The following is a 13,664-nucleotide window of genomic DNA, read 5'->3' as shown; positions in this document are numbered from 1 at the left end:
ACTGGTCTAGTCATGGGTTGGTCGTCAAGGCTCGCCTTTCAGTACGGGTTAGTCCCGGTTTATGGTTAAGGAGAGGATTCTGTTTCCGACTATGATGGGCTCTTATCAGATTTGCGCCGCAAGGTGAAGAGACGTTGGACCGAGACTGCCATTCTAAATTTTAGGTGTCCAGTGTCATGAGTCAAACTGTGATTTGGTCTTAGCTTTGTCCGAGTCGTGCTTTCAGAATTCTCATCTCGTTTGGTCAATTTAAGTTCGTTTTGGGAGGCAGTTTATTCTATGTGGAGTAAACTTGTTCTCATTGGGTGACAAATACATTGAAATTTTGATTTGGGTAACGTATGATCCATCTATGTGTTCCTAAGTGATACTAGATCATTTCAACGTATGTAATCCCATTTGGTTAATGAAAGTTGTAGTTGAAAAAAAAAAATATATATATATATAAACTTGTAAACATATTGCATCCACCACGCGCTTTAGGGAATAGAAGAAACAACGAATACCAGCGAACTAAATTGAAAAAGAAAAGAAGAAAAACAATGGCGGACCAGCTAACCGATGACCAGATCTCCGAGTTCAAGGAAGCCTTCAGCCTATTCGACAAGGACGGAGATGGTCTCTTGTTCTCTCAGATCTCTCGCCTTTTCGTTTTCTTACGATCGTGTTTCGTCCTGATTTTCTATTCATTTCGTGCTTTATTCATGTGATTCGAGGAGGATCTAGTTTTGATTCGATCAATATTTGTATGATTTATATATCGTTCGCTGTAGCAGATGATATCGTTGTTTCTCTGTGATACTTCCGTACCTGATTTGATTATGAACCAATCATGTGACAAATCATTGCCGATTTGGGTACATCTGATGGATACAAGAGGCTTGTTCGCGGCGTATGGTTTTTAATATTTAATTTTCTGTGTTGCTTCTGTCTGAGAATATGATTCCAGATGTTGTTGCTTAATAATAACAGTCCACAATATCATCTCTGTTGTTTTGCTCTAGATTAGTGGAGCATTGTTTCCCTTATTGACCTTCGGGATAGACTTGACAGTGTACTTCTGTTCTGGTAGTCTTTTTCTCAATAATAATATATAAAATTGTTTATAAGAGCTTTTCTATAGACAATTATTTTGCTTTAAATTGGGAACTTGACATTGTACTTTTGTTATGATATTTTGTTCAACTTGTTAGATGTTGACTGTATGATACTTGACATGTTTCTTGCTAGACTGTATGCAACAAGTTTATTTTTCATCTTTTTTCTGGACAAGTAATAAATCGGGTTTACATGTTAATTCAAATACGATGATTGGGTAGTAGAATACGAGCATTTTTGGGCCGTGCATTCTTCCTGATCTTGTTAAATGTTGACTATTTAGTGTGTTCCAAATTTGATTTACTTGAACTTGAAGTCTGAAACCTGAAATTGGTTTGCGTACAGGCTGCATCACCACAAAGGAGCTCGGGACGGTGATGAGATCACTTGGGCAAAACCCTACAGAAGCTGAGCTCCAAGACATGATCAACGAGGTTGACGCAGACGGGAATGGAACGATAGATTTCCCGGAGTTTCTGAACCTAATGGCCCGCAAGATGAAGGACACTGATTCAGAGGAAGAGCTTAAAGAAGCCTTCAGGGTTTTTGACAAGGACCAGAACGGTTTCATCTCCGCGGCTGAGCTCCGCCACGTGATGACAAATCTTGGGGAGAAGCTAACTGACGAAGAAGTGGATGAGATGATCCGAGAGGCTGACGTGGATGGTGATGGTCAGATCAACTATGATGAGTTCGTTAAAGTTATGATGGCAAAGTGAGATTCTCCGAAATCCCATATCTGTTTTTTCTTTTCTTTTCATCTTTAAACTGAAAAAGTTCAGATTTGCTTCCTGGCTTTGATTATTGGTAACTCTGCATCTCTCTTCTGTCTTTTGTTGAACCCATCATAATTTGCTGTAGTTTCTTGACAGTTTGAAATCATTCACTTCAATATCATTTTCGTGCTTCTCTACAGTATTGAGACAAATCTAGGCTAACGGAATTGGTTGGGGGGGAGGGGGGAGGAATATTGAATCAAAGTCTTGGAATGTGCTCTCGCACGACAAAAGAAAATTCCCGTATGCTCTCATTTTTTCGACTTACTTGTTGTTTTATTTAATTACTAAAAAATAGTAAAAGACCATACAATATACAACCAAAGGTACAATTTAAAAAAGTACACTCTACCCAAACGGACTATCTAACTAGATCGACTAAATGCACTCAAATTAGATTTTTTCGAATACATCCACATTCAGATCATTTCCCATTTCGTCTGACAGTTGTCAACTGAACAAAGAAAAACTAAACCGTTGATTTCTGAAATGGTGCCACCGAAAGGGTCTCGTTCAAAGAAGGCATTTCTAAATTCATGCCTAGCATTTATTGAATCAAAGTCTCAGAATGTGCTCTCGCACGACAAAAGAAAATTCTCATATGCTCTCTTTTTTCCGATTTACTTTTTGTTTTATTTAATTACCAAAAAAGAGTAAAAGACCATACAACCAAAGGTACAGTTTAAAGGAATACACTCTACCCAAACGGACTATCTAACTTGGTATAGTACACATGTTAAACCCGAAATTATTACTCATTAGATCGACTAAATGCACTCTAAATGCACTCATATTAGATTTTTTCGAATCCATCCACATTCAGATCATTTCCCATTTCGACTGACCGTTGTCAACTGAACAAAGAAAAACTAAACCGTCGATTTCTGAAAAGGTGCCACCAAAAGGGTCCCGTTCAATAAAGGCATTTCTAAATTCATGCCTAGCAGTTATTGAATCAAAGTCTCGGAATGTGCTCTCGCATGAAAAGAAAATTCCCATATGCTCTCCTTTTTTCAATTTACTTTTTGTTTTATTTAATTATTAAAAAATAGTAAAAGACCATACAACAAAGGTACAGTTTAAAGAAGTACACTCTACCCAAACGGACTATCTAACTTGGTATAGTACACCCGTTAAACCCGAAATTATTACTCATTAGATCGACTAAATCCACTCTAAATGAACTCAAATTAGATTTTTTCGAATCCACCCACATTCAGATCATTTCCCATTTCGTCTGACCGTTGTCAAATGAACAAAGAAGAACTAAACCGTCGATTTCTAAAATGGTGCCACCGAAAGGGTCCCGTTCAAAGAAGGCATTAGTCCGTTCGAAGGTTGCAGAGAATCCGAACTCTGGATCCAACTCGATTCTAGTAAACGTAATCCCTAATCCAACCTCGTAACATCTATGGAAATTGGTGAAATCGATGGGAACCCAAAAAGTGAAGAAGGAGAGGTAATAGTTCTAAAAGAAGTATAAGAACAAGAGGATGGACACGAAGAAGAAGAATATACATTGCAAGAAGAAGAAGAAAAAGATGAACAAGAGGAAGACGAACACGAGGAAGAACATGAAGAAGAAGAACAAAAACAAAAACAAGAGGTATAGGAAAAATAACAAGAAGAAGAGGAAGAGGGAGATGAAGAAGAAGATGAAGGATTTAGAAGGAGCGGAGGCTACTCCTAAACAGGTAAGAATAAGGTGAAGTGGTAAAAGTGTGTAGAACTCAGTAATAGTTATAGTGTTTATGTTTGTATAATTTGGTAGAACATAGTGAAACTGTGAAAGTTGAAATGTATAACTTAGTAAAAGTGAGTAAAATTTAGGCTGTTTGATTGTATAACTTTGCTATTGATAGCAGTTTTTGGAGGACATAACTGAAGCGTGCAACCGGTGAAGATGTACTTTCCTCCAAATAAGTATGGGAAAGTAATAAAGATTTCATCAAAGTGGTACATCGCCGATACGATAGAACTTCTAACGGAGAAATTGAATGAGACAGAGATGGAGTAGTTCTACAACCACCCACAGTTCAAACATATATTTCATTTGAAAAACCCAAAACACAAGTGGACGGGAACCTTGATGCTCGCTTTTCATACAGCTAAAACAAAGAAGCGTAAGGATGGTTCATTGTCAATGGCATTCCTATCTGATACTCCCTCAGAGAAATGTCAATCATCTCGGGACTGCACTGTCATGCTTATCCCATCAACTATGATATGATGGATTGTTCAGGCTTCATCGAGAAGCATTTTGAATCAGGGAAGAAGATTAAATACGAGGCAGTGGAGAAAAATCTGAAGGCAATGAAAGGGCCTTGCTCTGGGGGTCGTATGAAGATGGCCGTCCGGTATTTCTTATGCAGTATCATCCTAGGACCCAAAAAGACTGGAAAAGATGCATGATATGCTTAAATTAACCTTTAAGATACTCTCTCAAATAAAAGGTTCGATGTAGTACTTGAGGATCGTATCCACAAAGATTCGATATCTCACACAATATACTTTAGCTTCAGACTATGCTAGGTCAAATAATACATAAAGCAGTTAATCAGGTGTTTGTTTGTGATGGAAGGATGGTTGCTAGATTTACAGTTTCATTAAGGTTATCAAAACTCTAATCTATAGATGCTAAGGATTGATCCTATAACTCGAATTCAATAAGGAAATAATCCAGCTCTCGCATGCAATTACTAATCGCATGTCTAAGTCTTTGTTCCAGGTCTTGCATGCGAACAAGGAATGAACGTCGATCGATACTATTGAGTAGGTATCTATTGATGCTTCCTCAGACAAGCATTAACGCCCTATTTGATAATGTCCAACTAAATTTCCAGACCAACTCTCATATGCGACTAACGTGCCTCTCAATTATCCTATGATTATAGGTTCAAATAATTAGTCACACTCTTGTGTTGTTCCAACTACTCTAGATCCTAGTATTACAATCTACCCTGGTTTAGAGATCTATAGATAACTTAACAATCCTATGATTAAGAAGTTCATTCAAAACCCTAGAAAATCCCTAAGCTTAACTCATGGATCTACTCAGACATGATAGTTGTCACAGAAAATCATGAACTGAGTAGATATAATGAAAATCAATAAAGAACCAAAGCCAATGGAGTTCCAAAAGGACTCAGAAAGAGTTCCAAGAGGACTTTGAAGGATTTCCTCTCTTCTCTCAAGGAGTTCATCTCTTTCTCCTAACCTAAAACTAATATCATTGAATAATAGAAAGTGTAGCCGTCAACAATGGCTTAGAAAACACATAAATATGGTTGTGTTGTCTAGGGTGGTAACTTGTGGTAATTTCTGGGCTTAATTCGGTCATGAAATAGGCTCGGCCCATATTTTGGGATCACCGTCGATCGACAGAAAGGCTGTGTCGTCGATCAACATTCATTCGTCTCCTCGACAGATTTATCTCGTGAGGCAGACGTACCACTCTTCAGTATATCAAGCGTAACTTCTGCTGTAGAATGCTGATTGACCTTAAACCGGTGTCATTGGAAAGATAACTAAAATCTATATATTGTGACAAACGATGGGATCAGGAACACCTTGGGAAGGTCTCCATCCATAGCTAAACATCTGACGCGTATGTGCAGTTCTGCACCTCAAAAAGCTCCAAAATCACCAAAGTTCTCCAAAACGTACCTGAACCTGAAAGCACTCTAAAACATACTCCAAACCCATATAATATACTTTAAATATGTCATATACTATGGTCTAAAAGTGGTAAAATCTATGTTATATCAATGCACCATCTGTGAACCGTTTTTTCCTAAGAATTGTCAATAATCTAGATTTGTGCAGAACATTCCCATGGGGATGTTTTGCATTTGATAAGAACTTGTATGATGTGTTTTGGTTATTGCGGAAGGCCGAAGGGATTGGGAAACAAAGTGGATAATTTCTAATTTATGTATTCCTTAAGAGGTAAACCCTAAATATTTACTCGTAGTTTCAAATTTGAAAATTGTATAAATTGGTCCAACCTAAGAAAACTGAGTAAATTATCTTCTTCTTCTTGTCAATACAACTCAGGTTGTTGATCGTTGGACGAGGAATATACTTAAAGGGAAGCAACAAATATTCTTTGAAGAAATGTACAGGAATGACTACGCTGCTCATACAACTCAGGTTGAAGCTCTCGCAGCTCCCTCTGCTCCCTCTACTCCTACTCGTTAGAAAAAGACTCCCTCGTTTGAAATTTTTGGGATATCTAATTTAAATGGGACTGAATCTCGCTTGAAGAAGGAAATTCAAGAGGGTTTTTATGAACATAAATTTTTTGTCTTAAGTGGAATGAATGTTATGAATCAAAAGTTTGATTCTCTATGTGACCGGCTATCACATGTGGAAGCCGAAGTAAAGTCTCTAAGAGAGGCTGTTGGAGAGCCTGTTGAAGAGCCTATTGGAAAGCCTTTTGTAGAGCAGCCTCATGGAGAGGCTGACGGAGAGCCTGGCGCAGAGGCTGTTGGACAGCCTGATGGACAGACTGGTGGTCAGACGTGCACTCTATGTTTTGGAAATTGCTCGTGCCGCGGTGAAGGAAGGTGGTAATGAACCAACTGAGAAAGAATTGGAGGATGGTGAAACTTTGTCGGCCTTTGTCAAGAGGGCATGTGTATCTAACGGACAAGAAGAACCGTCCAAAAAGCCTAGATTGAGGAGTCCCATCCAGAAAAGTGCCAAGAAGGAGAAGGACAAGAAAGAGAAGCAGACGAAGGAGAAGGACTATAAGGAGAAGCCGAAGAATACTAAGAAAGATGAGCAGGGGAATCGCAAGTAGAGCTAAACTATGTTCCTAAACTCTGAATGGGAAATTAACTATTGTAAAACTCAATGTTTGGATAGGAAAACTTATCATTTATCCCAATTTTAGACAAAGTTCCACTTCTACGTCTTCGTTTACAAATGATGGGAAAAATTTCCCAAGTTTAACGTTTTCGTTTGAAAAACATGGGAAAATTTTCCCAAGTTTTACGTTTTCGTTTGCAAAGTTTTACGTTTTCCTTTAAAGGGAAGCAACAAATATTCTTTGAAGAAATGTACAGGAATGACTACGCTGCTCATACAACTCAGGTTGAAGCTCTCGCAGCTCCCTCTGCTCCCTCTACTCCTACTCGTTAGAAAAAGACTCCCTCGTTTGAGATTTTTGGGATATCTAATTTAAATGGGACTGAATCTCGCTTGAAGAAGGAAATTCAAGAGGGTTTTTATGAACATAAATTTTTTGTCTTAAGTGGAATGAATGTTATGAATCAAAAGTTTGATTCTCTATGTGACCGGCTATCACATGTGGAAGCCGAAGTAAAGTCTCTAAGAGAGGCTGTTGGAGAGCCTGTTGAAGAGCCTATTGGAAAGCCTTTTGTAGAGCAGCCTCATGGAGAGGCTGACGGAGAGCCTGGCGCAGAGGCTGTTGGACAGCCTGATGGACAGACTGGTGGTCAGACGTGCACTCTATGTTTTGGAAATTGCTCGTGCCGCGGTGAAGGAAGGTGGTAATGAACCAACTGAGAAAGAATTGGAGGATGGTGAAACTTTGTCGGCCTTTGTCAAGAGGGCATGTGTATCTAACGGACAAGAAGAACCGTCCAAAAAGCCTAGATTGAGTAGTCCCATCCAGAAAAGTGCCAAGAAGGAGAAGGACAAGAAAGAGAAGCAGACGAAGGAGAAGGACTATAAGGAGAAGCCGAAGAATACTAAGAAAGATGAGCAGGGGAATCACAAGTAGAGCTAAACTATGTTCCTAAACTCTGAATGGGAAATTAACTATTGTAAAAATCGATGTTTGGATAGGAAAACTTATCATTTATCCCAATTTTAGACAAAGTTCCACTTCTACGTATTCGTTTACAAATGATGGGAAAAATTTCCCAAGTTTAACGTTTTCGTTCGAAAAAGATGGGAAAATTTTCCCAAGTTTTACGTTTTCGTTTGCAAAGTTTTACGTTTTCCTTTGCAAGAGATGAGAAAAGTTTCCCAAGTTTTATATTTTTGTTTGCAAAAAATGGGAAAAGTTTCCAAAATTTTACATTTTCATTTGCAAAAGTTAGCCAAAAATTCTCAAATTTTACGTTTTCGTTTTCAAAAATTAGCCAAGTTTTATTTTATCTTTTGGAAAACTTGGTAGAAGTAGTCCAACTTTTACAGTTTCGTATGATTGTTCCGATATGAAAACAAATACCGAAACATAAACTTGTTCCGATAAGTTTTAAGTTGAAAGACTTTCCAGCTTCGAGTTAAATACAACTTATGATTAGAGTTTTAAGTTTTAACCGTTGACTAATTTATTTAGCTCTGCAAATTTCAAGATTATTTGCATAACCTTAGATTCCAGTTTTGCATAGTTGATTGCCTCGTCACGAACGTCGTTCTTCAACATAGTCAACTCGTGTTCGATAGCTTTAAGACAACTTATGCGAAAGTGCAACCCATCATCATGTACGGTCAACAGAACTTTCAAATTGAAGACAACCAATTCTAGATCTTGAAAAAAACATTTTCATTCTAACCTCACACTGTTTGTATACATAGTAATGTCTTCCCTGGTCGCCGGTCTCCACTCCGATAGGTTGGCTACAAGCACACTTCGTTGGAATGCCATAGTTTGCGTCCGCCACGGCATAGAGCCAATCACACTCCCTTTTGTCTGCCTTCATCAGGTTGTAGTAAGGATCTGACATTTGAGATTAGGATTTGAGAGAGCGAAGAAAAATGGTATAAAGATAGATATGACAGAGAGAGAACTTGAGTTATGAGTTAGGGACGAAATGAACTGGCGAGGGAGAGTCGAATCATAAATTGTATTTTTTGGCGGAAAAATCTTCCTTTGTAGTTTTACAAAAAATTTCAAAGTTTCACTTTGATTTGTTTCACAATTTTCTTGGTTTTACTGAACTGAAGGGATTTATATTATGGTTATACCAGTTACATTAAATTTGCTATGATCATTTCTCATGTAAACATGTAAAAAATAAATAATTCCATGAAATTTAAAAGAATTATTATTTCATATAGGCAATACGAAGAAAGAAGCCACAGAAGTATATATACTGTAATGAAAACCTAGCTATTTGATGAAAATTGGTAAATGGTAAATATATATTTTTCGTTCAATGCCATCAAATTTGATTAAAATTCAAACAATAACTACAGAAAAAACAAAGAAAAGTTCTAATTTAATTTCATTCAATGCCATGGACTTTGCAACAACTTACTAAGTTTCACTAGATTTTACTTTCATAGTTTTACAAACAACAAAGCTAGTTTTACCAAGTCTTTCCAAATTATTCAAAGTTTGGCTAACATAAAACAAAATAACTACTTTCACTCTTGTGCTCCTTGTGAGCCTTGTGTTCCTTGTTGGATTTCTTATGAGCCTTGTGTTCCTTCGAAGCATAGAAATACGATTCCAACATCTTCCTATTCCTTACTATCTTTTTCTTCTTCTAACGTTCCCCAACTGAAGGATACCTTCTTTCATTAACTCTTCCATGCCGTTTCGTGTATTGTGGAGGCGAGGCATACAACTTTTTAGTTTCTTCCAGAACAATCCATTCTGACATATGCGGAACTGGATATATAGTTCTCCTATAAGCTATTCCCCAAACATTCATCAAGTAATAAGGCGAACAGAAAACAAACAAATCACGCATGTCATATGGACAATCATCCTGTTTGAAGAACTTATTCGATGCGGCTACTGCATGTACACATGGGTATTTATCTATATCAAAGTATTTGCAGCTGCAAGTTTCACGTTTCAAGTCCACCAAATAATTCTTGCCGTCATCTCCAATGACACCATATACAAGATCAAAAGAGTTCAGCTCAGTCACCTCAAGGGTTGCAGCCACCCAACATCTAAGATGCAATTCATTTTCCACAAAAGGAACCAATTTTTGAGACATGGGCACATAAGCAATTTCTTTCATGTACTTGTTGAACCACTCACCTATTTAATGAAGAATTGCATCAATCATAGGCATCAATCATAGGCAGTAAATCGTACCAACGTGCCTTATTAAAAGCTCTATTATGAAACTCCACAACGTTAAAGGTGTCTATGTTGTACTTTCAGTCGGAAACTTACATTTTGCCTTTTTGAACATTTCGCACGATTGAGCAAGATACATACCACACGCTGGATACCTCTCCCTGAAATCTGCATATCTTCTTTCAAACTCAGCCTCATAATAAATCGTTGCAATCTAACGAAATCGTGATGCAACCTCATCCCTATCATGTTTAACACTTAATTTCACAATGTGGGATAGATGAAAGATAAAATACCTATGTTGAGCCATCAGAACAATTTAGCTATTGCCTTGATGAGACTTCCAGTTATGTCCCTAACAAACACCAATTCACTACTATCCGCTATAACGGTTTTCAACTTTGTGAAAACCGAGTTCCAACATTCTTTTTTCTCGCCATCAGCAACAACAATAGCTAAAGGATAGTTGTGATGGTCAGGATCCTGCACGGTGGCAATGATTAGAATACCGCCTTCCACAACCTTCAAAAAAGTTGCATCCACAGTTATGACTTTCCTCATGTACCCAAACCCTTCAATGCAAGCTACGAAAGAAAAAAATAGATACTTAAATCTTTTTTTCTCCACCCAATAGCATACTCGCTTTTGAACCGAGGTTCTGCTCCAATATATACAAATATGAAAACACATTCTTGTAACCTTCCTCTAGAGTACCACGTCGATCATGAACTGCTTTATGCTGTCCTCTCAAAGCTGTAGAGTAAGACACTTCCACACCCGATTTTCTTTTGACCAGAGTCATGAGAGTTGTAGGATCTGGGGTCTCCATGTGTCCAGGAAAATTATTCTTAATAACAGCTGCAACCATTTGTGGGTTACCTTTCGTCCTTTTCTTTTCTAGAGCTGAATTTTCCCTTGAGCATGCATGTATTTTTGAGTATCTCCTAATCGAAAACATTTCAGAATTCGTAACCTTCGTAGCCTTAACATACCATTCACAACCGTCTTCCGCTCCTCGACATCTAACCACATATCAAGACGTACCAGAGTTCAAGACAATAATCCCAAAGCAGTTACTTTGTTGATGCTCTATCAATTACAGCTTCTTTACATGGAACTTTGACTCATCTCAATACCCATTCCATCTTTCTATTCCTCCATTGGTCGAAGTTCTTCAACAAAAACTGGAAGATCAACATATCTAGCACGACTACACACATGGCTACCCACGTTCCCCGCGTTCTCCACCTTCTCCACGTTCTCCGCTATCTCCACCTTCTCCGCGTTCTCCACCTTCTCTACGTTCTTCAAATGCCGCATGTTTTCTCCACCAAACACCACATCTTCTTCATGAAGAATTACAACAGTTTACACTGCCTCTTTCACCTCCAGATGTTGTTCTGCACCAGGGTTGCCTTCAACTTTGGCTACCCCACTTCAAATCGCACTAAAATTCCCGCCAAGTGAACTTGCTTTCTCAGTTCTAGAAAGTTTCTCAGTTATGTGAACTTTCTTCCCTTCCGTGATACCCTCTACATGCAGAATAATTCTTTTTTGGTATTTATCCACTAATGTTAGATAAACAAACACATCCTCATTATCCAAGATATATGATTGACTCTTAGGTTTCACTACCAAAGGAATGTAACTCAAATTCAGCCTCTTCATGGATGGATCTATGGCTATATTCTTGCATATCCTATCCACTGATAGACCATGGATTTTACCCACTTTTAGCCATGGTCTATAAGTGTTTTAATATATATTTACTACTATATAGAGTCTATTAGAGTATTTACAGGTTCAGGTACGTTCTGGAGAAATATGGTGATTTTGGAGCCTTTTGAGGTGCAGAACTGCACAGACGCGTGCACAAGCGCGTCAGATGTCTAGCTATGAATGTAGACCTTTCCACCGTTAGATTGAGCCCATATTTTTACACAAGATATAGCTCTGAGGTATCTTTCCAATGCCGCTGGTCTGAAGTCAATAAGAATCATGTTGCAAAAGTTATGCTCGTTTTACTGAAGAGTGGTCAGTCTGCCTTGCAAGAGGAAGCTGTCGAGGAGATGAAGGACTGTCGATCGATGAAACAGCAATGGTGTCGATCGTCAGTGATGCCAGAATATGGGCTGAGCATATTTTATGACCGCTGAAGCCCAGAAGCAACCCCAAATTACCAGAATACCCTTGGACGACCAGAAACCCTATTTATGTTATTTATAAGTCATTGTTGACGGCTACGCTATCTAAGCTTTCTTTGATTCTTGTTCTTAGTGATGAGAGAATGGAGGAACTCCATCAGAGTCCTCCTGGAACTCTATTAGTTTTGGTTTTATATTATTTATGCTTTTTCATCTATTCATAATTTCATGTTTGAATAGATCCACCTGTTAGGTTTAGGGTTCAAATAGGTTATGAAGGATTAGCCCAAAATATAGAACTGCTAAGTTGTGATATTCATCATAGGATTGTTCTTACTGCTTGTGTTCTATGGTCATGAACTAGAATCTTGATCTTAGAATAATTAGGCACAATTGCGAACGCTTGGTCTTTTCTCTGAAATGAATTGATTTAGGAACCCTAGTGAACACATATTCAACCCGATCGTAAAGCTTGGTAGAAGCGATATCGATCGATGATCCAATAAATTAATCGATCGATATTGTGAAAGGTGTATCGATCGATATTCCTATAGAATAATCGATCGACACTTTCTTGTGATTAATAAACGAAACGAGAGTTGTGATCCAAGATCTGGATATTAGACTGTCTATACAATGGAAGTTCTTAGATTTGTATTCCCCGTTGAGTTCTATAATATCTTGCAAGCAACAATTAGCCTCTATATCATTATAATCCTGATTACCTAAATAGAAACCCTAGCTCTATCAAACCATCCTTCCATCAAACCGCTGCCAAGCTGAACAATTGTCTTGTTCAACTTGTTTACTGCTTTGCTATCTTTATTTACTACTTTAAACCTATTAGCCTAGCTAAATCATATGACTATTAGATCTAATTGGTTCCCTAGCTCTTTGTGGATTCGATCCCTAAGTACTACAACTTGACATCTTATTTGAGAGAATAAATCACTCCTTAGGGTAATTTGAGTGATATCAAATTTGGTGCCGTTGCCGGAGAGCTTTGATCGCCATTAGATCATGTTTAGTTAGATTAAGTCTAGGTTTTACTATTGTTCCAAAAAAAAAAAACTGATAAAATTTTTTCTTCTATTTCAGGTACATACATCTTAGTACCAGGAATAACAATGAAGACAAGATTTCTAGGTCCTTCTTTGAAGGAGCCTGCTGATTCACGCACAATCCATAAGTCTACGAAGGAAGCATCGATCGACACCCTCCAAGCAGCATCGATTGACATCGTGAACCAAGCATCGAGCGATACTATCAAACTTGTGTCGGACAACGCTGTTCATTCCCCGTTGATCGACACTGTTCATTCTCCCATCGATCGACACTGTTCATTCTCCCATCGATCGACACTGTTCATCATGCGTCGATCGACACTGTTCATCATGCGTCGATCGACACTGTTCATCGAGACACTTTTCACCGAGACACTGTTCATCGAGACACTGTTCATCCGGTGAAAAATGACACCACTTGCGGGGAGACAGAGAAGATCGAAGTGCTCATACTTAAGGTCGATGAGAATGGGATGTTAAGAGAAGAAGAAGGTCGCACTCGCAACAACGCAGAACAGTTGATTAATGCTCAGGGTGCTGTAATCCCTGATGTGATTTCTGTTGCTGA

At 38.2% G+C, this 13,664-nt stretch overlaps 1 protein-coding gene across 1 annotated transcript; it reads left to right on the top strand.

Annotated features, from left to right (window-relative positions):
- Positions 1-449: 449 nt before the first annotated feature.
- On the top strand, positions 450-2,220 carry LOC106406584 (calmodulin-like). Its single transcript, XM_013847274.3, has 3 exons — positions 450-618; positions 1,444-1,813; positions 2,015-2,220. Exons 1-3 carry the CDS (start codon positions 543-545, stop codon positions 2,034-2,036), a joined length of 468 nt encoding a protein of 155 aa, XP_013702728.1. The 5' UTR covers positions 450-542; the 3' UTR covers positions 2,037-2,220.
- Positions 2,221-13,664: the final 11,444 nt, after the last annotated feature.

Source organism: Brassica napus, chromosome C3 (genome assembly GCF_020379485.1).
Source record: "Brassica napus cultivar Da-Ae chromosome C3, Da-Ae, whole genome shotgun sequence".
In the NCBI taxonomy this organism is placed as follows: domain Eukaryota; kingdom Viridiplantae; phylum Streptophyta; class Magnoliopsida; order Brassicales; family Brassicaceae; genus Brassica; species Brassica napus.
The sequence above is the reverse complement of the archived record's forward strand: the minus strand, read 5'-3'. Positions and strand labels throughout refer to the sequence as shown.

What these genes read in the sequence shown, in the direction of transcription:
- LOC106406584 (XM_013847274.3), top strand. Translation starts at nt 543, where the DNA reads ATGGCGGACCAGCTAACCGATGACCAGATCTCCGAGTTCAAGGAAGCC. An exon ending in ATTCGACAAGGACGGAGATG is followed by an intron (nt 619 to 1,443) that starts GTCTCTTGTTCT and finishes GTTTGCGTACAG; the next exon opens with GCTGCATCACCACAAAGGAG. An exon ending in GTTAAAGTTATGATGGCAAA is followed by an intron (nt 1,814 to 2,014) that starts GTGAGATTCTCC and finishes GCTTCTCTACAG; the next exon opens with TATTGAGACAAATCTAGGCT.